A 25474-nucleotide genomic window follows, 5' to 3' on the forward strand; every position below is an offset into this window, starting at 1 on the left:
GAGAGATGTTATAGTCAACGGGTCTGAATCTTTCAGATCCGTATGTACTTCGCAAATTTCTTATGTCATCTTGTAGATGCAACTACTACGCTACAATTGGAGCTATTCCAAATAACTGTTCTACTATACGAATCCAGTTTACTACTCAGAATAATCTGGATTAGTGTCAAAGTTTGCATCGGCGTAACCCTTTACGACGAACTCTTTTACCACCTCCATAATCGAGAAAATACCTTAGTCCACTAGTTACTAAGGACAACTTTGACCGCTGTCCTGTGATCCATTCTTGGATCACTCTTGTACCCCTTGACTGACTCATGGCAAGGCACATTTCAGGTGCGGTACACAGCATAGCATACTGTAGAGCCTATGTCTTAAGCATAGGGGACGACCTTCGTCCTTTCTCTCTATTCTGCCGTGGTCGAGCTTTAAGTCTTAACTTCATACCTTACAACTCAGGCAAGAACTCCTTCTTTGACTGATCCATCTTGAACACCTTCAAGATCATGTCAAGGTATGTGCTCATTTGAAAGTACCATTAAGCGTTTTGATCTATCCTTATAGATCTTGATGCTCAATGTTCAAGTAGCTTAATCCAGGCTTTCCATTGAAAAACACTTTCCAAATAACCCTATATGCTTTCCAGAAATTCTACGTTATTTCTGATCAACAATATGTCAACATATATTTATCAGAAATTCTATAGTGCTCCCACTCACTTCTTTGGAAATACAAGTTTCTCATAAACTTTGTATACACCAAAATCTTTGATCATCTCATCAAAGCGTACATTCCAACTCCGAGATGCTTACTCCAGTCCTTAGAAGGATTGCTGGAGCTTTGCATATTTATTAGCATCTTTCAGGATTGACAAAACCTTCCGGTTGTATCACATACAACCTTTCCTCAAGAAAATCGTCGAGGAAACAATGTTTTGACATCCTATCTGCAAGATTTCACAAATAATGCAGTAATTGCTAATATAATTCCAACAGACTCTTAGCATCGCTACGAGTGAGAAAGTCTCACCGCAGTCAACTCCTTGAACTTGTCGGGAAACTTCTTAACGACAAGTCGAGCTTTCTTAATGGTGACATTTACCATCATTGTCCGTCTTCCTTTTAAAATCCATCTGTACTCAATAGCCTTACGACCATCGAGCCGTTCTGCCAAAGTCTACACTTTGTTTTCATACATGGATCCTCTCTCGGATTTTATGGCCTCGAGCCATTTATCGGAATCCGGGCCCACCATCGCTTCTCCATAGCTCGTAGGTTCATTGTTGTCTAGCAACATGACTTCCAAGACAGGATTACGTACCACTCTGAAGTAGTACGCATCCTTGTCATCCTACGAGGTTTGGTAGTGACTTGATCTGAAGTTTCATGATCACTATCATAAGCTTCCACTTCAATTGTTGTAGGTGCCACAGGAACAACTTCCTGTGCCCTGCCACACACTAGTTGAAGAGACGGTTCAATAACCTCATCAAGTCTCCACCATCCTCCCACTCAATTCTTTCGAGAGAAACTTTTCCTCGAGAAAGGACCCGATTCTAGAAACAATCCCTTATTGCTTTCGGATCTGAGACAGGAGGTATACCCAACTGTTTTGGGTGTCCTATGAAGATACATTTATCCGCTTTGGGTTCGAGCTTATCAGCCTGAAACTTTTTCACATAAGCGTCGCAGCCCCAAACTTCTAAGAAATGACAGCTTAGGTTTCTCTAAACCATAGTTCATACGGTGTCATCTCATTGGAATTACGTGGTGCCCTATTTAAAGTGAATGTGGTTGTCTCTAATGCCTAACCCATAAACTATCGTGGTAATTCGATAAGAGACATCATGGTATGCATCATATCCAATAGGGTGCAGTTATGATGTTCGGACACACCATCACACTATGGTGTTCCAGGCTGTATTAGTTGTGAAACAATTTCCACAATGTCTTAATTCTGTGCCAAACTCGTAGTTCAGATATTCATCTCTATGATCATATCATAGATATTTTAGCCTCTTGTCACGACGATCTTTCAATTTCACCCTGAAATTACTTGAACCTTTCAATAATTCAGACTCGTGATTCATCAAGTAAATGTACTCAACATCTACTCAAACCATCTGTGAAGTAAGAACATAACGATGTCCACTACACGCCTCAGCACTCATTGGACTGCACACATCAAAATGTATTAATTCCAACAAGTTGCTTTCTAGTTCCATTTTACTGAAAAACGAGGCTTTCAGTCATCTTGCCCATGTGGTATGATTTGCATGTCTCAAGTGATTCAAAATCAAGTGAGTCCAAACGATCCATCTGCATGGAGTTTCTTCATGCATATACACCAATAGACATGGTTCGCATGTCTCAAACCTTTCAAAAACGAGTGAGCCCAAAGATCCATCAACATGGAGCTTCTTCATGCATTTTATACCGATATGACTTAAGTGGCAGTGCCACAAGTAGGTGGTACTATCATTACTATCTTTTGGCATGAACATGTATATCACTACGATCGAGATTAATAAACCATTCATTTCAGGTGTAAGACCATTTGAAGGTATTATTCAAATAAACAGAGTAACCATTATTCTCTTTAAATGAATAACCGTATTGCGATAGACATAATCCAATCATGTCTATGCTCAACGCAAACACCAATCTCGATGGTAGAGGGAGCGTGCGATGCTTGATCATATCAACATTGGAAACACATCCAACACATATCGTCAGCTCACCTTTAGCTAGTCTCCGTTTATTCCGTAGCTTTTATTTCGAGTTACTAACACTTAGCAACCGAACCGGTATCTAATACCCTGGTGCTACTAGGAGTACTAGTAAAGTACACATCAACACAATGTATATCCAATATAATCCTATCGACCTTGCCAGCCTTCTCATCTACCAAGTATCTAGGGTAATTCTGCTCCAGTGGCTGTTCCCCTTATTACAGAAGCACTTAGTCTCGGGTTTGGGTTCAACCTTGGGTTTCTTCACTAGAGCAGCAGCTGAATTGCCGTTTCATGAAGTATCCCTTCTTGCCCTTGCCCTTCTTGAAACCAGTGGTTTCACCAACCATCAACAATTGATGCTCCTTGATTTCTACTTTTGTGGTGTCAAACATCGCGAATATCTCAAGGATCATCATATATGTCCCTGATATATTATAGTTCATCACGAAGCTCTAGCAGCTTGGTGGTAATGACTTCGGAGAAACATCACTTTCTCATCTGGAAGATCAACTCCCACTCGATTCAAATGATTGTTGTACTCAGACAATCTGAGCACAAGCTCAACAATTGAGCTTTTCTCCCTTAGTTGCAGGCTAAGAAAATCGTCGGAGGTCTTATACCTCTTGCCGTGGGCACGAGCCTGAAATCCCAATTTCAGTCCTTGAAACATCTCATCTGTTTCGCGACGTTTCAAAACGTCTTCGGTGCCTCAACTCTAAGCCGTTTAACTGAACTATCACGTAGTTATTAAAATGTGTATGTCAGATGTTCGCAACATCCATAGACAACGTTCGAAGTTCAGCACACTGAGCGGTGCATTAAGGACATAAGCCTTCTATGAAGCAATGAGGACAATCCTCAGTCTACGGACCTAGTCTGCATAATTGCTACTATCAACTTTCAACTAAATTTTCTCTAGGAACATATCTAAACAGTAGAACTGAAGCGCGAGCTTCGACATAATTTGCGAAGACCTTTTGACTATGTTCAGGATAATTAAGTTCATCTTGTGAACTCCCACTCAGATAGACATCCCTCTAGTCATCTAAGTGATTACATGATCCGAGTCAACTAGGTCGTGTCCGATCATCACGTGAGACGGACTAGTCAACCTCGGTGAACATCTTCATGTTGATCGTATCTACCATACGACTCATGCTCGACCTTTCGGTCTTCTGTGTTCCGAGGCCATGTCTGTACACATGCTAGGCTTGTCAAGTCAACCTAAGTGTTTCGCGTGTGTAAATCTGTCTTACACCCGTTGTATGTGAACGTTAGAATCTATCACACCCGATCATCACGTGGTGCTTCGAAACAACGAACTGTCGCAACGGTGCACAGTTAGGGGGAACACTTTCTTGAAATTTTAATGAGGGATCATCTTATTTACTACCGTCGTTCTAAGCAAATAAGATGCAAAAACATGATAAACATCACATGCAATCAAATAGTGACATGATATGGCCAATATCATATAGCTCCTTTGATCTCCATCTTGGGGCTCCATGATCATCTTGTCACCGGTATGACACCATGATCTCCATCATCATGATCTCCATCATCGTGTCTCCATGAAGTTGTCACGTCATCTATTACTTCTACTACTACAGCTAACGGTTAGCAATAAAGTAAAGTAATTACATGACGTTTATGTTGACACGCAGGTCATAAATAAATTAAGAGAACTCCTATGGCTCCTGCCGGTTGTCATACTCATCGACATGCAAGTCGTGATTCCTATTACAAGAACATGATCAATCTCATACATCACATATATCATTCATCACATCCTTTGGCCATATCACATCACATAGCATACCCTGCAAAAACAAGTTAGACGTCCTCTAATTGTTGTTTGCATGTTTTACGTGGCTGCTATGGGTTTCTAGCAAGAACGTTTCTTACCTATGCAAGAACCACAACGTGATATGCCAATTGCTATTTACCCTTCATAAGGACCCTTTTCATCGAATCCGATCCGACTAATGTGGGAGAGACAGACACCCGCTAGCCACCTTATGCAACTAGTGCATGTCAGTCGGTGGAACCAGTCTCACGTAAGAGTACGTGTAAGGTTGGTCCAGGCCGCTTCATCCCATAATGCCACCGAATCAAGATTGGACTAGTAACGGTAAGCATATTGAACAAAATCAACGCCCACAACTACTTTGTGTTCTACTCGTGCATAGATTCTACGCAATAGACCTAGCTCATGATGCCACTGTTGGGTAACGTAGCATAAATTCAAAATTTTCCTACGTGTCACCAAGATCTATCTATGGATTCATCTAGCAACGAGGGAGGAGTGGATCTACATACCCTTGTAGATCGCGCGCGGAAGCGTTCAAGAGAACGGGGTTGATGGAGTCGTACTCGTCGTGATCCAAATCACCGATGATCCTAGCGCCGAACGGACGGCACCTCCGCGTTCAACACACGTACGGAGCAGCGACATCTCCTCCTTCTTGATCCAGCAAGGGGGAGGAGAGGTTGATGGAGATCCAGCAGCACGACGGCGTGGTGGTGGAAGTAGCGGGATTCCAACAGGGCTTCGCCAAGCGCTGCGGGAGGAGGGAGATGTGTCATGGGAGGGAGAGGGAGGCGCCAGGGCTTGGGGTAGTGCTGCCCTCCCTTCCCCCCACTATATATAGGGCCAAGGGAGAGGGGGGCGCAGCCTTGGCCCTTCCTTCAAGGAAGGGTGCGGCCAGGGAGGAGTCCCTCCTCCCCAAGGCACCTCGGAGGTGCCTTCCCCCTTTAGGACTCTTCCTCTCCCTTGATTCTTGGCGCATGGGCCTCTTGGGGCTGGTGCCCTTGGCCCATATAGGCCAAGGCGCACCCCCTGCAGCCCATGTGGCCCCCCGGGGCAGGCGGCCCCACCCGGTGGACCCCCGGGACCCTTCCGGTGGTCCCGGTACAATACCGGTGACCCCGAAACTTGTCCCGATGGCCGAAATAGCACTTCCTATATATAATTCTTTACCTCCGGACCATTCCGGAACTCCTCGTGACGTCCGGGATCTCATCCGGGACTCCGAACAACTTTCGGGTTACCGCATACTAATATCTCTATAACCCTAGCGTCACCGAACCTTAAGTGTGTAGACCCTACGGGTTCGGGAGACATGCAGACATGACCGAGATGACTCTCTGGTCAATAACCAACAGCGGGATCTGGATACCCATGTTGGCTCCCACATGTTCCACGATGATCTCATCGGATGAACCACGATGTCAAGGACTTAATCAATCCCGTATACAATTCCCTTTGTCTAGCGGTACGATACTTGCCCGAGATTCGATCGTCGGTATCCCGATACCTTGTTCAATCTCGTTACCGGCAAGTCTCTTTACTCGTTCCGTAACACATCATCCCGTGATCAACTCCTTGATCACATTGTGCACATTATGATGATGTCCTACCGAGTGGGCCCAGAGATACTTCTCCGTTTACACGGAGTGACAAATCCCAGTCTCGATTCGTGCCAACCCAACAGACACTTTCGGAGATACCCGTAGTGTACCTTTATAGCCACCCAGTTACGTTGTGACGTTTGGTACACCCAAAGCACTCCTACGGTATCCGGGAGTTGCACAATCTCATGGTCTAAGGAAATGATACTTGACATTAGAAAAGCTTTAGCATACGAACTACATGATCTTGTGCTAGGCTTAGGATCGGGTCTTGTCCATCACATCATTCTCCTAATGATGTGATCCCGTTATCAACGACCTCCAATGTCCATGGTCAGGAAACCGTGACCATCTATTGATCAACGAGCTAGTCAACTAGAGGCTTACTAGGGACATGGTGTTGTCTATGTATCCACACATGTATCTGAGTTTCCTATCAATACAATTATAGCATGGATAATAAACGATTATCATGAACAAGGAAATATAATAATAACTAATTTATTATTGCCTCTAGGGCATATTTCCAACACACGTTCGGTGAGAAAATCACATTTCCGAAGGTTTCATTCCGTTTGGACTCCGTTTGATATTCCGTTTTTTTTAAACACTAAAATAGGCAAAAAAACAGCAATTCTGGGCTGGGCCTCCGGTTAATAGGTTAGTCCCAAAAATAATATAAAAGTGGAAAATAAAGCCCAATATAGTCCAAAACAGTAGATAATATAGCATGGAGCAATCAAAAATTATAGATACGTTGGAGACATATCAACTAGCAAAAGAGCCCGTGCGTTGCAACGGAAGAAAAACATAACACACGCTCTTAACTCAACAACCATCACTCAAAACCACAATAGATCCATCTCCTTTATTTTTGCGAGGCATCATATTTGTGTTGCCGTTTATCCTCCTTCTCACCCTTGTCGGCGATGGCCTTGGTGTTCACACAAAATAACAAAAAACGTGTGTCGAATATGGTTAATCCTAAGGCGTCTCTCTCCCTCTCTCCTCCCTCTCTCTGTCTTCCTCTCTCTCTCTCTCGCTCGCTTTCTCTCACTCTCGTGATGGGAAATCTGTTGTTTTCCCCTGCGACATTTTTCAAACGTATGCATGTGTAGTTATCGATGTTTTCTTTTCCGTATATGGTTATAGTGGGGTGTTTATTTGCAATCCGGATCGCCGCCGGTATGAAAAAAACAAATCTTGCGCTATAAATTATAAGTTTGTTTCCATAATAATATTTAAAAGGTAAAATTAACATCATATTTAGATTCCACACATTTTTCTAATAAAATTTCATATATAATATGTTAAAATCGAACTCACGGTTTAAAAGATACAGATAATTTAGAAAATCATTTGGTTTTGACTCAAATATATTCCAAAATAATATTTTAAAATACTTAACAGATAAAATAATCTCATATTCATAATCTACATATTTTTCTAATCAAATTTCATATATAACATGTTTAAATCGGAGTTACAGTTTAAAAGATATGAATGATTTTAAAAAGCATTTGTTTGACTTAAATATGATCCGCGGATGAATTACCTAAAGCATCAGGGGTTTTTCGAAAAATGTAAAATAACGGTTCGGTTGTGGCTTAAATCCGGACGGCAGGTTGATTTTAAGATAAAACAAGGACTTTTGTGTAAAATTTGAAAATAACGATTTGTTTTAACTTAAAACAGGACTGCGAGTTGAATTCTCTGAAATAAAGGGACTTTTCTGAAAAATGCCATGACGGACGAAAGAAATCCAATTTGCTTTATTATTAGGTAAAGATAAAGATTATGTGCGCGCGCACGTGCCGGATGCATGTGGGTTGGTGAAGGTATCATGCAAGGCGGCGATGGAGTCACCGAGGGAGTAGGCCATGCCTGGGAGCTTCGGGGCAAGGCCGGCGAGAGCAGATTTGAGTGTGGTGGCGAATCCGATGGCAATCTGGTTCAGGCCATCGTTGCATGCTCCCGTCACGTTGAGCACACGCACTACTGGCACGCAGCCCAGCGGGCTTACACTGATGATCCCGAACTTCCTCGCCCCCATCTCAAACAGATCCTACACATATGTTGACCAAGTAATTAAACTTGAGAATTTGTATGTACCAGCAGATTACATTATTTTAATACTTTCTCCGACCTAGAAAGAGTTGTTTGTCCAGAGATGTCTAAGATCTTTCCATTAAATTGTGTTTGTATGAGAAATAAAATTTTATTAATAATGAGATGGATTGGATGGTTAATTGGTTTGCTTACTGTGATTGCTGCGGAGTAGTTGGAGATGAGAGCAGTGTAGAGCGCGACGACATCACCTTGGGTTTTTACTGTGGACAGGAATATATCGTTGCTGCCGACGCCGATGAGGAAAAAGGAGTGGGCAAGGAGCTTGGCCACCTTGTGTTTGCCGGCCGTGGTCTCCATCTTCGTCTTCGTAGCCGCAAAATAGCACACTTGCCTCGATAACGGGATATTGTTTCCTGCATTCTGCAATACGTCACAAGTTTGGTCATTAGAAATTACAAGCAACTCAACTCAAATAAAAAAAAGAAAAACAAAATTATAAGCATCCATGGCTAATCATGCAATGTTAGAATTGTGTTGGATATTATTATTTTATAGTTGCAGTTCCACTTCTGTTATTAGGTCGGTGGATATGGTTAGGAGATGCTTGGAACTAGTGGCAGTGCTAGATGACCTACAATCTTTTGATGCCAATCCATTGCAACTCCTTCGTAAAATTATCCAAACAAACTCTTCATAATGACAATCAATATTGAAAAAATTAGCTCAGAAGACATGTTGTTAATTGCACAAAACTTATGAGTGGAAACCGTTGCCCGAGTTGAGCACATATAGCCCTTAACAACAATAAAAAATGTGCGTCCTATAACGTTGATTGTCGACTCAGGACTAGACTAGGGTCACCCATGTGGGACGAGGGTATGATTGGCCTTGCTCTAGGAAGTGGAGAATGATGATATGCAAAAATTCATAATATGCAACCAAACATTTACCACTCACATAGTCATGGCTAGAAGATATAACTAGCATGAACGAAGGGTAAATCTCATGATGAACAAATATTGGTGTCCCTTTTTCCATTTTATGTCTATATGTGTGTGGCTTTGGTATATCTAGATGCAATCTGGCTATCGTCTTCAAGTGGTTATCGAGTAACATACACATGGAACTTGATCAAGTAGTAGATTAATTAATTGCTTTATTGGGATCTGTGATGCTATTGACTTAACCTTCAACTTGTGATTAATTATCTCGTTGCACGATCCTTTCCCACGTTCCTCCCTCGGGCACCGATGCCAAGATTTCTCTAGCATGTATGGTTACCATGAACAAATCCACCGACAGCCCGAGTTTGAAAACTATACTATGCGCTCATCCAGTTCATAGAATTTTTGGAGGATTCTTGAATGTGTTCCTTAGTTTTGTTTCCCATCTCCGGCATATGTTCCACAGAAATTGAGGTGACTAGATTTCTTATGATTGTGTCCATATTGACCATGTTTTAAGTATTCTTAGCATGGGTGAGATCTCATGAAAAATCTTAACGATTAGAGTGAAGAGGACATCTCGATCCTTCACTTTGCTAGTCCTTTATTTTGGAAATCCTACAAACCAAATGCCCTACATTTTGTCAGTAGGAGGAGGGAGGCGTTTTGGAGCTCAGGCTCAGTGGATTATGTTTTTTCATCAATTTTAAAAGTTTTGGAATTTTTGAAGAAAAAATCTGTACATACGTGTTATGTCTACATGTGAACGAATCTGCATGATGAGATATTCGCAAAAACAAATGATGAGATATACTTGTACATGTTAGCTAAAAAATTGTGGATTTTAATAGCGAAAAATCCTACACATGGAAATGTTAGGATTATGTACTGACTTCATATCGAATAAAACAATCTATCTATCTATTATATAATTAAAATAGAAGTCAAATAAGCCACTCTGTTCATCCATATAGATTAAATTATGTCAATCATTAATCTAATAGATTAACGGCTAAGATTTAAAGATGTCAACGTTACGTAAAAATATTGTCAACTATAAACAGATGAACGTGTCACGTACAATTGTTTTTTTTAACTCTCAGATACAATAGACTAGTCACAGTGGGGAGTAACTTAGAGTAGTAATATGCATATGTTACTAGTCTATGTTACTACCTTCATAGTGGGTAGTAACATATGTATTGTGTCATGCATTACCTCATTTATTAGATTGTAGACTCATCTTTTCTTGATACGTACGATGTTACAGTAACTAGCTATGTTATCACCTCTTTTTTCATTAATTACATGTCATATTATCTATTTTATCTAAATAAGTATGATGTTACCATTTATGTTACTCCCATCATAGATAGTCTAAAGGCATGAGGCATCAGTGTCCGATTCGGTTCTTATGGGGATATACAAAAGTCAGGGAAGTTTACGGTAAAACCAAGCACGTACAGGGAAAATATAGGAGGCGTACACTCCTAGGACATGCATTCCTGGAGGCTGCTGAACCACACGTTTGCATGCATGTTAATAATTATAAGCGGACTCCAATATGGCCTATCACTATCAATATTTTCCGAGTGCAAAACGCATGCAGGCATGAAGCTATGGTGCTAAACCACAAGTTCGCGTTCACGTCAATATTATAAACGGATTTACCATGGCCTATTAAGATTTTGAGCTGCAGAAGATGGTTCAGATTAAACTATAGCAAAAGTTATGACGAAAAGAAGAAAATCTAGGAGTAACATGAATCAAACCGTGCATAAAAATCCATGGGGTCTGGGAGATTCATTATTACTCAACGTGGATTGATGGACTAGGAAATATATCTATTATATTATTAGAACCATAGAAAACCAACGGCGGAGATTAAGCACTCTATAGTTAAAGATGTTCAAACAGCATAAATTGATTAGCATGTTGGCAGCAATCTACATGCTTGAGGCAATTGGAGACGTATGCCAAGTTTTTCTCGAATACGCACAAGCATGCGCATCATATATTGATAGAAGAAGAGCCAAGACGGCTGATACAACATCTTTCGGCAATGTGCTACACCGAGAGGTTAGCACCCACATCCACCGTGAGTCCGTGACAACACCGGCAAACAACTCGCCCTGTCCAAACTCAAGCCAAAAATGACGAAGAGGACGGACACAAAGCACACAGGCCGCGTCCCTCCGAACCGAACACCCCAAAGCACGACAAAACCTAACAAACTAGATCAACGCACTCTCCACCCATGGCACCTAGAAGATCGGCAAGTGGACAGCAGGAGCTAGTCTGACTTGGAAAACATCGTAGATGAAGCGTCGATGATGAAGTACATGGCGCCCCGGATGTTCATGCCCACAGCAACAACCCATACATGACAGCCCAGCACCCCAAGCTTCGCCGCCGAGGCGAGCAAGGCAACCCACACCAGCTGCTCCTCCGGAAGATACCCCACACACCTCGGCAGCGCCTCCAAGAAGGTGACGACGCCGAGATGCCACCGCTGCCTGGCCCGGTCAACCGAGCCTAGAGTTTCCTCTGGTGACATTAAAGGGGGAATGAACATAGTTATGACAACGCCTCCAGGGAGGAGACGGCGCCCACAGGCGTCGCCGTTGCCCGCAGCCGCAGCCGCACCGGATTTCTCCTCGGTCCTGTCCATCCCTTCTTTGGGCTCAGCAAACTGGAAGGGAGGGGGCAAAGCTGTCACCTTGGGCCATCGCCGTGAAGAGGGGGAGTCAAATGCCGTCGCGCCGCCGTCCGCACACCACCATGCCGCCCAACGGGGGCGTCCACCATCGCCCCTGGTCACCACACCGGCCACGGATCCCCCATACGGAGACCAGGGCAGCATCCACCCGCCGCAACCCCGCCACCCCCATGGCCAGGGAGTGCAGCGCCTCTGCCGGGACGCCGCAACACCACCAGATCCAGCCACGACGCCCGGCAGGCCACCTCGTCGCACCTCCGCCCCGGGAAGAGGAAGGCGACTCCACCGCAGCCTGGGGCCGCCGCCCCAGCTTCCCAGCATCGAACCACCGCCGACGGGAGCCGCCGCGGTGCCCGCAGCTCAGGCGGCCAGATCTGGTCGAGCCAGACCAAGCCAGCCCAACGGCCACGGGACGGCACGCGCGCAGACCCCCGCGCCCTAGCCAGACGCTGACAGGAGCAGCTGCCCCCGCGCCGCTCGCCAATGCGCCGTCACGCCCCGCCGCCAGCGCGCCGCCACCGCTCGTTGCCGACATCAGCGCCTGCCGACCTCGCGCGTGGGGAGAGGATGCCCCGCCGCCGCCGATGCCGGCCGGGCTTTGCCCGGCGGCGCAGCTAGGCGGCGGCGAGGAGGGATAGGAAGGAGGGGCTGGCCCGGCGGCGCTAGGGCTTTGCCCTCCCGGTCGCCGCGCGGGAGGGGAGGGGAGGGCTGTTAGTTCCATATACTCCAAGGCAATATGTTAGATTTTTTTTTTTTAGAAAAAGGGGCAATGTTAGAGATTAGACACCGCATTCTGCGCGTCTCCGTGTTAAAGTAGAAAACATCACCGGTTGTTGTTTGGTCTGCACTTAGCCGTGTATAAATACATGTACATCCCCTTAATGTACTACACATGTGTCTTTCGCCATCGATTGTTTTCGTATGCGCGTATGTGGCTAGAAGATCGATTCCATCTAGCGAGCTAGCTTTGTACAGCTTCCATAATTAGTACAAAGCGAGTCTATTGGTTTACATTGTTTCATAATGAAGCACAGAAGATACGCCGTGTCTGCCGGCGACAATAACGCTAGCAACTGCCAAGGAGAAGCATCGTGAAGCGGATCTTTAGATGCCAGTGTTCCACACGACGGGAGGCATTTTTTTCGGGACCATGACGGGAGGCTTCTAACGAGTACAGCAGGTTCCTCGAGTCTACGACTATATGATGAGGTCTACGACAAGCTCCACCACGATAAGGATGAAAGTTCTTCTGCTTTGACAGCAAACACCGCTGCAGTCATCAATCTCAGCTATCACGTTTGCAGGTTGTACATGACGGAGAGGAAAGGTTTATCCGTGGCTTCCAAACAACTGGAGAAGCATGCATGGATGTGCAGCAACAACCAGAGATGCGCAAATCTCGCCGGAGAAAAGAACAGACATGCACAAAGCTCACAAATTGACAGCAACCCCTCTCGCCGGAGAAAAGAACAGACATGCACAAATAATTCTTCCATAGATGCGCTCAGGGGACCACTGCCATCTGGAGTGAACACATAAAGGTTCTACATAAGGTTACCCGAGAATCCATATGGCTATATCGATCTAGTGTCTCTGGGGCAAGATCTTGATAGTCTATATAGTGATATCGATCTAGCAAGCAGTGATGTGCTTATAAGTCCAAGGCAGGTATATTCGAGTCTGATATCTGATATGGCCAGAAACGACAGCGTCAGAAGGCCATGAAGCTGTTTAAATAGATAGTGACCTATATCCTCCATGCCACCACAGTTTGCATTAGTTGGGCTATATATGATTATTTCCTAATCAATCAAATGCGCCAACTTAAAGTTTAGAGTTCAGTGCCATAAAAAAGTTTTTCAAACTAGCGCACAATAACCCATCAAATAGATTCAAATATATTATGTCACCTCCCATTTGATGAAGCCATGCATGTGAAATATGTTGTAGACGCAGTGGACGAAGATATAGTAATTAGTTTACAGTAAGAAGCCATCCCATAAGATGATTTAAATGATAGGTGCACCATGTTAGAATGTATGGAACTCTGAATCTGTAACAATAGTAAAACTCTGGAACCCCACAAAACATAGCAAAATGGTTTGACAACAAAAATTAAAATACACACCCAGCATGGTACATTTCGAAGTTAAAGAAAGAAAGAAACGTTCATAATTAAGGACCCATCATACACGTGTTAAAATAGGTCTAGCGTGTCATGTACACATATTATGTACGTATGTAACTTGTATATGCTGATCATTATAAATAAAAAGACGTGGAGAGGCTTTGCCCCACGGGAAACCCTAAACCTATTCTCAAACTTGGTATTAGAGCCTACCTAGCCGCTGCCGCCTCTCCTCCCTCCGCCGCCGCCGCCAGCCTCTCCTCACGGCCGCCGCTATGTCCAAGTCCCCCGCCGCCGATCTGTCCTCCCCATCGGCCGCCGCGATGATCATGTCCTCCACCCTCGCCCTCACCACCATGTCCGCCCCCGTCGTCGCTCCACCCTCGGCGTCGGCTCCCGCTCCCGTCCTTCCGCCCATCGCGGTCTCTCTTGATCGCAGTAATTTCATGCTGTGGAGGGCTCTCGCCCTTCCCAACTTCGCCGGCGTACGCCTCCACGGGTTCCTCGATGGCTCGGCCAAGGCGTCGGAGTCGACCGTGACGACAGGCATCGGTGACGCTGCTCGTACCATCACCAACCCCGAATACGAGCAGTGGTGGACTCTTGATCAAAAGGTCCTCGGTCACCTCCTCGGCTCCATGAGCATGGAGATCTCCTCGCAGCTGATCGGCTGCAGGACGGCGGCTGCGGCATGGGCTGCCGTGCACACCATGTTCGCCGCCGAGAACAGCGCTGGCGTGCGCAACCTTCGGCGTCAGATTCAGGCGCTACGCAAAGGAGATAGACCCGCCGGCGAGTACATGCAGAAGGTTAAATCTCTCGCCGATTCGATGGCCGCCGCCGGTTCTCCTCTTCGCGATGACGAGATCATCGACTACATGCTGACCGGGCTCGGCTCGGCGTTCAACCCCATCGCTGCTTCGATGAACTTCGCCGGCGTTCCTGTCACGTTTCCGGCGTTCTACTCCAGCGTCCTCCACTATGAGGCTCTACAACAGCAGCAATCAGAAGTTGAGGACTGGCAGTCCTCCGCGAACGCCGCCTCTCGGCCGGCCTATCACGACCACGCCGGTCGTGTGCCCGATTCCGGACGCCCAAGTGGCGGCCGCTCCTCCGCTGTCTCTCTTCCGCCTGGATCGGCGAGCTACGGCAACGCCCAGGGCGGTCCCCCTGGCCGTAACAACGGCAACACCGGCGGCAACGGCCGCAATGGAGGAGGCAATGGGGGTGGCCGCCGTCGCTGGCGCCCTAGGTGCCAGATATGTAAGAACTGGGGACATGAGGCGTCGGACTGTCGCAGCCGCTATGACCGTGACCACCGCGCCGCCAACTCTGCCTCCAACTCCTCCGCCACGCATGAACCGCCGCACTGGATCCTGGACACTGGCGCGACAGACCACCTGACGAGTGACCTCGATCGTCTTCACTTCCATGAGCGCTATGGCGGGAAGGATCAAGTGCAAGTAGCGAATGGTGCAGGTTTGTCTATTTCGCATATTGGTCATTCCACTATGCCCGGTTCATCCCTTCGCTTACGAAATATTCTTCGTCTTCCACATATACATCAACATCTTTTGTCTGTTTATCGACTTGTTCTTGATAATGATGTTTTTGTGGAATTTCACCGTTCCTTTTTCCTTGTTAAGGACACGGCCACGAAGAAAATTCTTCTTCGCGGTAGAAGTCGTGGCGGCCTCTACCCCATCCCGTTTGGTCGCGCATCGTCTTCCTCCACTCGTCAAGCGTCTCTCAGTGTCAAGACCACTCCGTCCCAGTGGCATCAACGTCTCGGTCATCCTTCGAATAATATTGTTCAAAACATTGTTAAGAGCAATGAGTTAGTGTGTTCTTCTGAACGTCATTTTTCAGTGTGTGATGCTTGTCAGCGTGCTAAGAGTAGACAATTACCATATACTTTATCCACTCATGTTTCTACTATGCCTCTTGAGTTAATTCATTCTAATGTTTGGGGGCCTGCCCTTGCCTCTTCCGGAGGCTATAAGTATTATGTGAGTTTTGTCAATGATTATTCACGTTTCACTTGGATATATCTCCTTAAGCACAAGTCTGACGTTGAGCAAGTCTTTTATGCCTTTCAGGCTCATGTTGAGCGTCTTCTTCACACGAAAATCATATCCGTTCAGTCAGACTGGGGTGGCGAGTACCACAAATTACACCGCTATTTCCAACGCACTGGGATCTCTCATCGTGTGTCCTGCCCACACACCTCTCAGCAAAACGGGATTGCTGAACGCAAACACCGTCATGTTGTGGAAACAGGTCTGGCCTTACTGGCTCATTCGTCTCTCCCTTTACGGTATTGGGATGAAGCTTTCCTTACTGCATGTTACCTGATTAATCGCATGCCTACACCTGTTCTCCGACAAGATACACCCTTGTTCCGTCTCCTTAAGGTCCAACCTGATTATACCTTTCTCCGCACCTTTGGGTGTGCCTGCTGGCCTAGCTTGCGCAAATATAACGCCCACAAGCTTGCTTTTCGGTCCACTATGTGTGTGTTCTTAGGCTATAGCCAGCTACATAAGGGGTACAAATGTCTCAACCGTTCCACGGGCCGTATCTACATCTCCCGTGATGTTGTGTTTGATGAGTCTGTGTTTCCATATGCCACCCCTGGGGTCACCGTCGATATCTCCTCCTTGGCTGACGTTCTCTCGTTTCCTTCCAATGAGCCGGTTACGGGTGACCATATGCGTAAATATGACTTATCCTACCTGTCTACTGATCCGCCTGTTCCAGGCGCTATTGCTACTGTGCAGGCAACCTAGGACGCCGCTCCTTCCTCGGGATCGACGTGCATGGCGCATGCACGTCGCCCGGCCCGTCGGCTGCCTCGTCGCCCGGCCCACCATCCGCGACGCGTCCGCTCGCCTCGGGCCGCTCGGCTAGTCAGCCCGCTGCAGACACACCGACCTCCCCGGCCGCGTCACTCGGCTCGTCGGTTGCCCCGTCATCGACCACGCTAGCCTCCCCGGGGCCATCGTCGCCGGCCTCCCCGGGCCCATCGGTGCAGGAGGCTATTGCTCCCTCCCCGCCGTCCGACCAGCTCGCGTCGCCGGCAGCCCTGTCCCCTCGACCGCGACGCCTCCAGCTGCTCCGGGTCACCCCATGGTCACGCGTACCCGAGATCATACTCGTCATGCGCTTGTCCCAACTGATGGAACTGTCCGCTACGACCCTCGTCGCCGTGCTTTTCACGCTGTGCCCGTATCTCACCGTGATGCCCTCCATGAGCATGCTTGGCGCACAGCAATGATGGATGAGCTCGACGCCCTTCGTCGCAACAGAACTTGGGTTCTTGTGCCTCGTCCGCGTGGTGTTAATGTCGTTGGGAGCAAGTGGATCTTCAAGACTAAGCATCGCTCGGATGGCTCCATTGATAAGTATAAAGCTCGTTTGGTCGCGCGTGGGTTCACACAGCAGCTTGGCATTGACTATGGTGATACGTTCAGTCCGGTTGTCAAGCCAGCCACCATTCGACTGGTACTTGCTCCTGCTGTGTCTCGCGGCTGGATCCTCCGACAGATTGATGTCAGCAACGCTTTCCTTCATGGCTACTTGTCTGAGGAGGTCTACATGCAGCAGCCACCAAGTTTTGAGGACGCTCGGTATCCCTCTCATGTGTGCAAGTTGCAGCGGGCTCTCTATGGACTTAAATAGTCTCCTCGCGCATGGTATGCTCGGCTCAGTTCTCGTCTTCTCCAGTTGGGTTTTGTTCCCTCTCGAGCCGACGCCTCTCTGTTTTTCTTCCGCCATCGGGATGTTCAGATCTATATGCTTGTCTACGTGGATGATATCGTTATTGCTGGCTCTTCTCCACGTGCAGTTGACGGTCTTGTTCATTCACTTGCGGCCACTTTTCCTATCAAGAATCTTGGGCCGTTGGAGTACTTTCTTGGCTTGGAAGCGTCGTACAATTCAGGGGGGATGACCTTGACACAACGGAAGTATGCCATGGATCTTTTACACCGTGTGAACATGGAGAATTGTAAGCCCACTTCCACACCATTGTCTACCTCTGACCAGCTTGCACGGGTGTCTGGACAGCCTCTTGGTGCCGATGATTCTTTCCGGTATCGCAGTGTCGTTGGTGGTTTGCAGTATTTGACTCTCACTCGCCCAGATATTTCGTTTGCAGTGAACAAGGTATGCCAGTTTCTCTCACAGCCCACTGATGTTCATTGGGAAGCTGTTAAGCGCATTCTGCGCTATGTAAAGGGAACATTGCAGACTGGACCGAAGTTTCGGAAGGATGTCTCCACCAGCATTAGTATTTTCACTGACGCAGACTGGGCTGGGTGTCCTGATGATCGACGATCCACTGGAGGCTTTGCCATCTTTGTTGGCCCGAATCTCATCTCCTGGAGCTCTAAGAAGCAACCGACGGTGTCGAGATCTAGTACGGAGGATGAGTACAAAGCTTTGGCAAATGGGGCTGCTGAGGCCATCTGGGTAGAATCACTACTCAAGGAGCTTGGTGTTTCCCAACAGCGTGTTCCTGTTCTATGGTGTGATAATTTGGGAGCCACATATGTGACTGCCAACCCAGTCTTCCATGCACGCACCAAGCATATTGAGATCGATTTCCACTTTGTGCGTGAGCGTGTTGCTTCTGGAGCTCTTGAGGTCAGGTTCATTTCTTCTAATGATCAGCTGGCTGATGTATTTACCAAACCAGCCACTCGACAGATGCTAGACCGATTTAGTACCAATCTAAACCTTGTACAGAGTAGAAGTTCAGATTGAGGGGGTATGTTAAAATAGGTCTAGCGTGTCATGTACACGTATTATGTACGTATGTAACTTGTATATGCTGATCATTATAAATAGAAAGACGTGGAGAGGCTTTGCCCCACGGGAAACCCTAAACCTATTCTCAAACTACACGCTCAAGCCATAATAAAATATGTGAATCTAATCATCAGATGATTTTTTAGGTGAATATATACGTTAGTTCTTATGGTAAAGCAACATTAGGTTGAAATATATATCTACAGTATATGAATTGTCAAGGCTCTCAATAGAAACTATTCCTGTGGCAATAAATCCGTTCCTTAAATTTTAGATTAACACCACAGAATATAAGTCACTACAATTCATCGACACGGGATGATATATTTGCACTGATGATTGATTACAATGGCGTAGAACCGTAGATTAGCCAATATGTTACGAAAAGTCCATAGCATATACAACTATATAGGATAATACACTGTGCGATAGCAACTTAACAAAATGAAATTCAGATGAAGAACCTAAGCATAATTTCTGTATGAAATTTGGATTCATAATTAAAAACAAAATGGAGTTTGCAAATACTATTTTTATTCCTTGAATTTCATATAAAGATACATCTAAACATATTTGCTGTATAATTAGCTTTACATGACTCATATAATTAATGAAAATATTAAAATACAAGATAATACAAAACAACACGTGCATGATCATCATGAATATAAGTTTTGAAGAGGACAACTCATATGTGGGTATGCAACAGTAATCAACAAAGGTAACTAAGAATGCGGCCATTGATTGATATGTGTGCGACAGGAGAATTTTACACACATGTCTTTCATGTTTAGATTTAATTCTTGGTAGGGAATTACTCAAAAACCAATTGAGCAATGATACAAATTGGGGGGCAAGGAAGATTGAATCAAAGAGGAAAACCCACCAAGATTGGCGAGAAAGCCCATGTATGGTTTTGCATCGGTCTTCCAATCTCACATGCCAAGGAATTTTTTGTAACAACCTAATGCACTTGCATGTTTCATTGGGATTTTGCATTTTTTTCTATAATGACATACAATTGAAGGAGAACTTAATCAAGAATGGTTGAGTGAGAGGCCACATAGTTAGCAGAGGAAACAAATCCTAAGAGGTTATTCTAGCCGCGCAAATGCGCAGGTAACCCGGCTAGTTTAAATGAATACAAGGTGTTATGGAGTAGCAAATGATCAAGCATCGATCTATAGCAACACTTACAGTCGAGTCAAGGATCCCAGCTCCCGCCAAGGCGTAGCTCACGCCTCTCGTCAGAGCTCTTGGGATGAGGTAGGTGCGTGATTTCAGCACCAGGTAAGCCAGAGGCCTCCTCTCGAACCCCAGATGCCTCGCTGCATCCATCCATCCACCAAGTTAACATATGAACCCGCACGGTTCTGAGCACATGATGATGTATATGATTGGTACGTACCGACGAAATCGGCGATGTTGTAGCCGTTGCTGAACCTCCCGGGGCAATGGCGCCGCCGGGGAAGTCGACGCCGTAAAAGGGCTTGTCGGCCCTGGGCACGTCTTTCCCTGGCAGGTGGTTGTTGTTGCCCACGTCCTGCGTCGAGTCCCCCAGCACGAACATCGCCAGCACCACGGCCCGCCGTACCACACCGGTGCTGCCGGCAACCGCACCGACGAGCGCCAGCACCACAGCCCCGAGGAGAAAGACGCCCTTCATGGCCGCCAGCTCGTACGCCTAGCCAAGGAAACTAAGCTTCAAAATGAACTGAGATTGTGCATAACAAGGAGGACCCCGTACTTATAAGCCTAAACTTTTGTGCTTGATTGATCTTGGGTCAATAAGCTAGCAGCTAATCTAGCAAGTCGTGGCGTAGCATTATTATGCTGCACACTTCATGTGGATGTGTGCACGATGCCTCCCTCGGGAAAGTTCTACTGCTCGATCAAAAGGAAACGAGTAATTAATCGCGTGCATGTTACGTTTGTATCGATCGATTCGACGGCCGTTGCTTCCGTTCAGTTTGGCGTGTCTACTGTCGATCTAGCTTGAGATGATAGTGCCATCAATTAGTTTACATTATTAGAACGATACTGCTAAACTAAACACGATTGCATAGATAAATATAAAGGTAATATTACCGGGAGTCATACAACTTGTGGTCGATGTTCACTTTGATTACAAAACTTGTAAAATACGGAATTATGTACATAACTTGTCATCTCGTGCAAATACGGTAACTTTGTATGTATCCCATGCTTACCTGGCATGCTAGTGGGGCTATGGCCCACTGTCGGTGACTGAAACAAATTGATGCAAGAAATGAGAAATAAAAAGAAAGAGGGTGTGGTAGGTTCGAACTCGCGACATCATTTACGTGAATGCGCCAGCGAGCCACTCTATCGAATACAGTTTCATGCATTTCTTGACATACATTTACTTTTATACTGAACTCACATTTTCTTTCTCGATTCTGTTTTCCGGGTTTGGCCAAAAAATAGGTTCCCGAAAAATCATTTTTCGCCTGAAATTTTCAAATAAAATTCGATTTTGAAACACATGTCAAAATATATAATGTTTAACCCAAAACGTACACAAACTTGTACACGAGCAAGATTATTTTCGTTTTTTTGAAGGAGCTGTAAAATCCGGTTTTTGAAATACCTCGTAATTCCTGGTTTTTTCACCGAAATTTTGAAATAAATTTTTTAATGTCTAAATATATTTATTTTAACACATTACTTTAAATAAGTGCTTTCTGTACAATGGTCAGCCCGACTCCTTACCTATAGAAAAGCTGCGAGTCGAATTCATTTTTGCGGCACCAAGAACAATATTTTAAATAACATAATTTTTAAAAATGAGTGTGAATAACAGAAAAAAAATATTTCCCAAAAGAGGGTCCGATATTGTATGCCCATATGAGGATTTAAGTTAGTTCATGTATTGTTAGACTAGTTTCTCTCGCTTAAATTCAAAAATTTCAGGCGCGCATTTTTTTCTCTTGATGGAAATTTGGTTAGAGAGAAATTATTTGAATATGAGTAGTCGTCTTTGCAAAAAGGTACTTCGGCGCAGTGGGTAGCTCATGTGCGCAGGTGTTTTATTAGGTGGTAGTGTTCGAACCCACCGGCTGCAGCCTTTTTATTTTATTTGAGGGTCTTTGTTAGTAATTAAATAAATTTGAGGTCTTCTGTGCAAAAAAAATGCGCGCGTGTCGCCTACTAGCGATATATGTCACTGACAGCTGGCCCATGCCTGCATGGCATGCCACGAGGGCCTTTATTTGTAATTAAATAAATTCAAAGTCTTCTATGCAAAAAAATGCACGCGCGTCGTCTATTAGTGATATCTGTCACTGCCAGCAGGCCCATATCTGTGTGACATGCCACACAAGCGGCGTATACCCACGCAAACAGCCGGGGCACCTAAACATAAGTTAGATCACTAGAAAAATTGTATTTTTAAAGTTTTAGCACCAAACTGCATATTAATAAACACAAGTTGTATGACTAGTTGTGATATTACCTCATAAATATACGATAGTAATATCTAAATAGCTAGCCTCACTAAGGCTGGTCATAGTGGGACTAACTTAGGTAAATAACATAGTGCACTCCAAGACAAATTTGCATATGTGTCATGTAGTTAATGAGAAGAAAGGTGTTTAGAGTAATACTGTAACATAGCGCTTCCCGAGAAAAGATGAGTTTAGAAGCTAATAAATAAAGCTATCTATCACACTACTACTATGTTACTTTGCACTACGAAGATAGTAACTTAGACTAATGTCATATGCATGACACTGGTAATATAAGTTACTCCTCACTATGACCAGCTTAACATATTTCTCTTTACATGCTAGTATGCCGCCTGGTCATTGAAAAGCATGGAAAAGATCCACCACAACATGCAACAATGTATAATAAAAAGCCACCTCAACATGCAAACAAGCATGAAAATTTACATCCCATTACGGTATTTATATTATACAATACCGAACTTTATAATTATTTTAGTCTTAGTTATCATATTATTACTCTACATATTCATGTTTCATATGACCAATTTTCACTGAAATATATTCCAAAACAATCCCGCAACAACGTGCGGCTATATATATGGGAGCGTGCACATCTAGATGTGCTCTAGTTAGAGGCAGTCCCAATGCATTATATCTTAAGCTATATAGTATCTAAACATCTATTTACAAATTGCCGCTCCAACCACTATCATCCTCCTTAAATGACAAACAAAAAAATGTGGGGCATCACACATGAAACAGTGTAGTCCCAAACATATAATGATAAAATGGCCCAACGTAGAAACATGACAACTTGGAACGTCCGTGTGAAAACGCTCAGCAGCACGAGTCGGTGCTAAAAAAACATGGATCTTGGAACTTATCTCGGACAGTGGCAGGCTTAGGGCATCTCCAGCCGTTGGCCCCCCAGGGGGCGCCTAAAATCGCCGCCTGGGGGTGAGCCGGCGCAAAAATTGGGTCTGGGGACGAGTTGGTCCCCAGCCGCCGGCCCCAGGGCCGCCCCCAGGCACGTTTTAAAATAAAAGAAGTTCGGCGAAGTTCGGCTTAAACATGATAAATTTCGGCTAAACACGATAAATTTCGGCACAATTCGGCGAAGTTCGCGAATTTTCATTACATAGCACATATATATAAACTAATCTAAAGAAAAAACTGGCTGAAGTCGCCGCCATCGCCACCATCGTCGTCGTCGGCCTTCTCCTCCTTGACGAGGGCGCCCCTGCTGGACCCCTGCCCTGTTGGGTTTCGTAGTAATTTCAAAAAATTTCCTACGCACACGCAAGATCATGTGATGCATAGCAACGAGGGGGGGGAGTGTGATCTACATACATAGTAGATCGACAACGGAAGCGTTTGGTTGATGTAGTCGTACGTCTTCACGATCCGACCGATCAAGCACCGAAACTACGGCACCTCCGAGTTCTAGCACACGTTCAGCTCGATGACGATCCCCGAACTCCGATCCAGCAAAGTGCCGGGGAAGAGTTCCGTCAGCACGACGGCGTGGTGACGATCTTGATGCACTACAGCAGCAGGGCTTCGCCTAAACTCCGCTACAGTATTATCGAGGACTATGGTGGCTGGGGGCGCCGCACACGGCTAAGGAATAGATCACGTGGATCAACTTGTGTGTTCTAGGGTGCCTCTGCCTCAGTATATAAAGGACCAAAGGGGGGAGGCTGGCCGGCCACATAGGGCGCGCCAGGAGAGTCCTACTCCCTCTGGGAGTAGGATTCCCCCCCAATCCTAGTTGGACTAGGATTCGCGGAGGGGGGAAAAGAGAGAGAGGGGCCGGCCCCCTCTCCTTGTCCTATTCGGATCAAGGGAGGGGAGGGGCGCGCGGCCCATGTAGGGCTGCCTCTTCTCCTTTCCACTAAGCCCCATCATGGCCCATTTAGCTCCCGGGGGGTTCCGGTAACCTCCCGGTACTCCGGTAAAATCCTGATTTCACCCGGAACACTTCCCGTATCCAAACATAGGCTTCCAATATATCAATCTTTATGTCTCGACCATTTCGAGACTCCTCGTCATGTCCGTGATCACATCCGGGACTCCGAACAACCTTCGGTACATCAAAATGCATAAACTCATAATATAACTGTCATCGTAACCTTAAGCGTGCGGACCCTACGGGTTCGAGAACAATGTAGACATGACCGAGACATGTCTCCAGTCAATAATCAATAGCGGGACCTGGATGCCCATATTGGCTCCTACATATTCTACGAAGATCTTTATCGGTCAGACCGCATAACAACATACGTCGTTCCCTTTGTCATCGGTATGTTACTTGCCCGAGATTCGATCGTCGGTATTCCAATACCTAGTTCAATCTCGTTGCCGGCAAGTCTCTTTACTCGTTCTGTAATACATCATCCCGCAACTAACTCATTTAGTTGCAATGCTTGCAAGGCTTAAGTGATGTGCATTACCGAGAGGGCCCAGAGATACCTCTCCGACAATCGGAGTGACAAAATCTAATCTCGAAATACGCCAACCCAACATGTACCTTTGGAGACACCTATAGTACTCCTTTATAATCACCCAGTTACGTTGTGACGTTTGGTAGTACCCAAAGTGTTCCTCCGGTAAACGGGAGTTGCATAATCTCATAGTTATAGGAACATGTATAAGTCATGAAGAAAGCAATAGCAACATACTAAACGATCGGGTGCTAAGCTAATGGAATGGGTCATGTAAATCAGATCATTCTCTTAATGATGTGATCCCGTTAATCAAATAACAACTCATTGTTCATGGTTAGGAAACATAACCATCTTTGATTAACGAGCTAGTCAAGTAGAGGCATACTAGTGACACTTTGTTTGTATATGTATTCACACATGTATTATGTTTCCGGTTAATACAATTCTAGCATGAATAATAAACATTTATCATGATCATAAGGAAATAAATAATAACTTTATTATTGCCTCTAGGGCATATTTCCTTCAGTCTCCCACTTGCACTAGAGTCAATAATCTAGATTAAACAGTAATGATTCTAAGACCCATGGAGCCTTGGTGCTGATCATGTTTTGCTCGTGGAAGAGGCTCAGTCAACGGGTCTGCAATATTCAAATCCGTATGTATCTTGCAAATCTCTATGTCTCCTACCTGGACTAGATCCCGAATGGAATTGAAGCGTCTCTTGATGTGCTTGGTT

At 45.4% G+C, this 25474-nt stretch overlaps 1 protein-coding gene across 1 annotated transcript; it reads right to left on the reverse strand.

Moving 5' to 3' along the window:
- Positions 1–7895: 7895 nt before the first annotated feature.
- On the reverse strand, positions 7896–12610 carry LOC125521173 (GDSL esterase/lipase At5g41890-like). Its single transcript, XM_087536545.1, has 3 exons — positions 11879–12610; positions 8408–8635; positions 7896–8210 (listed from the first exon to the last, which is right to left on the reverse strand). Exons 1-3 carry the CDS (start codon positions 12197–12199, stop codon positions 7941–7943), a joined length of 819 nt encoding a protein of 272 aa, XP_087392671.1. The 5' UTR covers positions 12200–12610; the 3' UTR covers positions 7896–7940.
- Between the last annotated feature and the right edge of the window lie 12864 nt (positions 12611–25474).

The sequence above is a fragment of the Triticum urartu genome, chromosome 7A (assembly GCF_056163025.1).
Source record: "Triticum urartu cultivar PI428250 chromosome 7A, HENAU_Tu73, whole genome shotgun sequence".
NCBI lineage: Eukaryota > Viridiplantae > Streptophyta > Magnoliopsida > Poales > Poaceae > Triticum > Triticum urartu.

Bases quoted from the DNA above. Each gene is read 5' to 3' on its own strand.
- LOC125521173 (XM_087536545.1), bottom strand. From the start codon at position 12,199: ATGCTGGGAAGCTGGGGCGGCGGCCCCAGGCTGCGGTGGAGTCGCCTT. The intron at 8,636-11,878 runs GTGACAGCTTTG...GACGTATTGCAG, and splicing joins CTTCACGGCGATGGCCCAAG to AATGCAGGAAACAATATCCC. The intron at 8,211-8,407 runs GTAAGCAAACCA...ACATATGTGTAG, and splicing joins ACTACTCCGCAGCAATCACA to GATCTGTTTGAGATGGGGGC.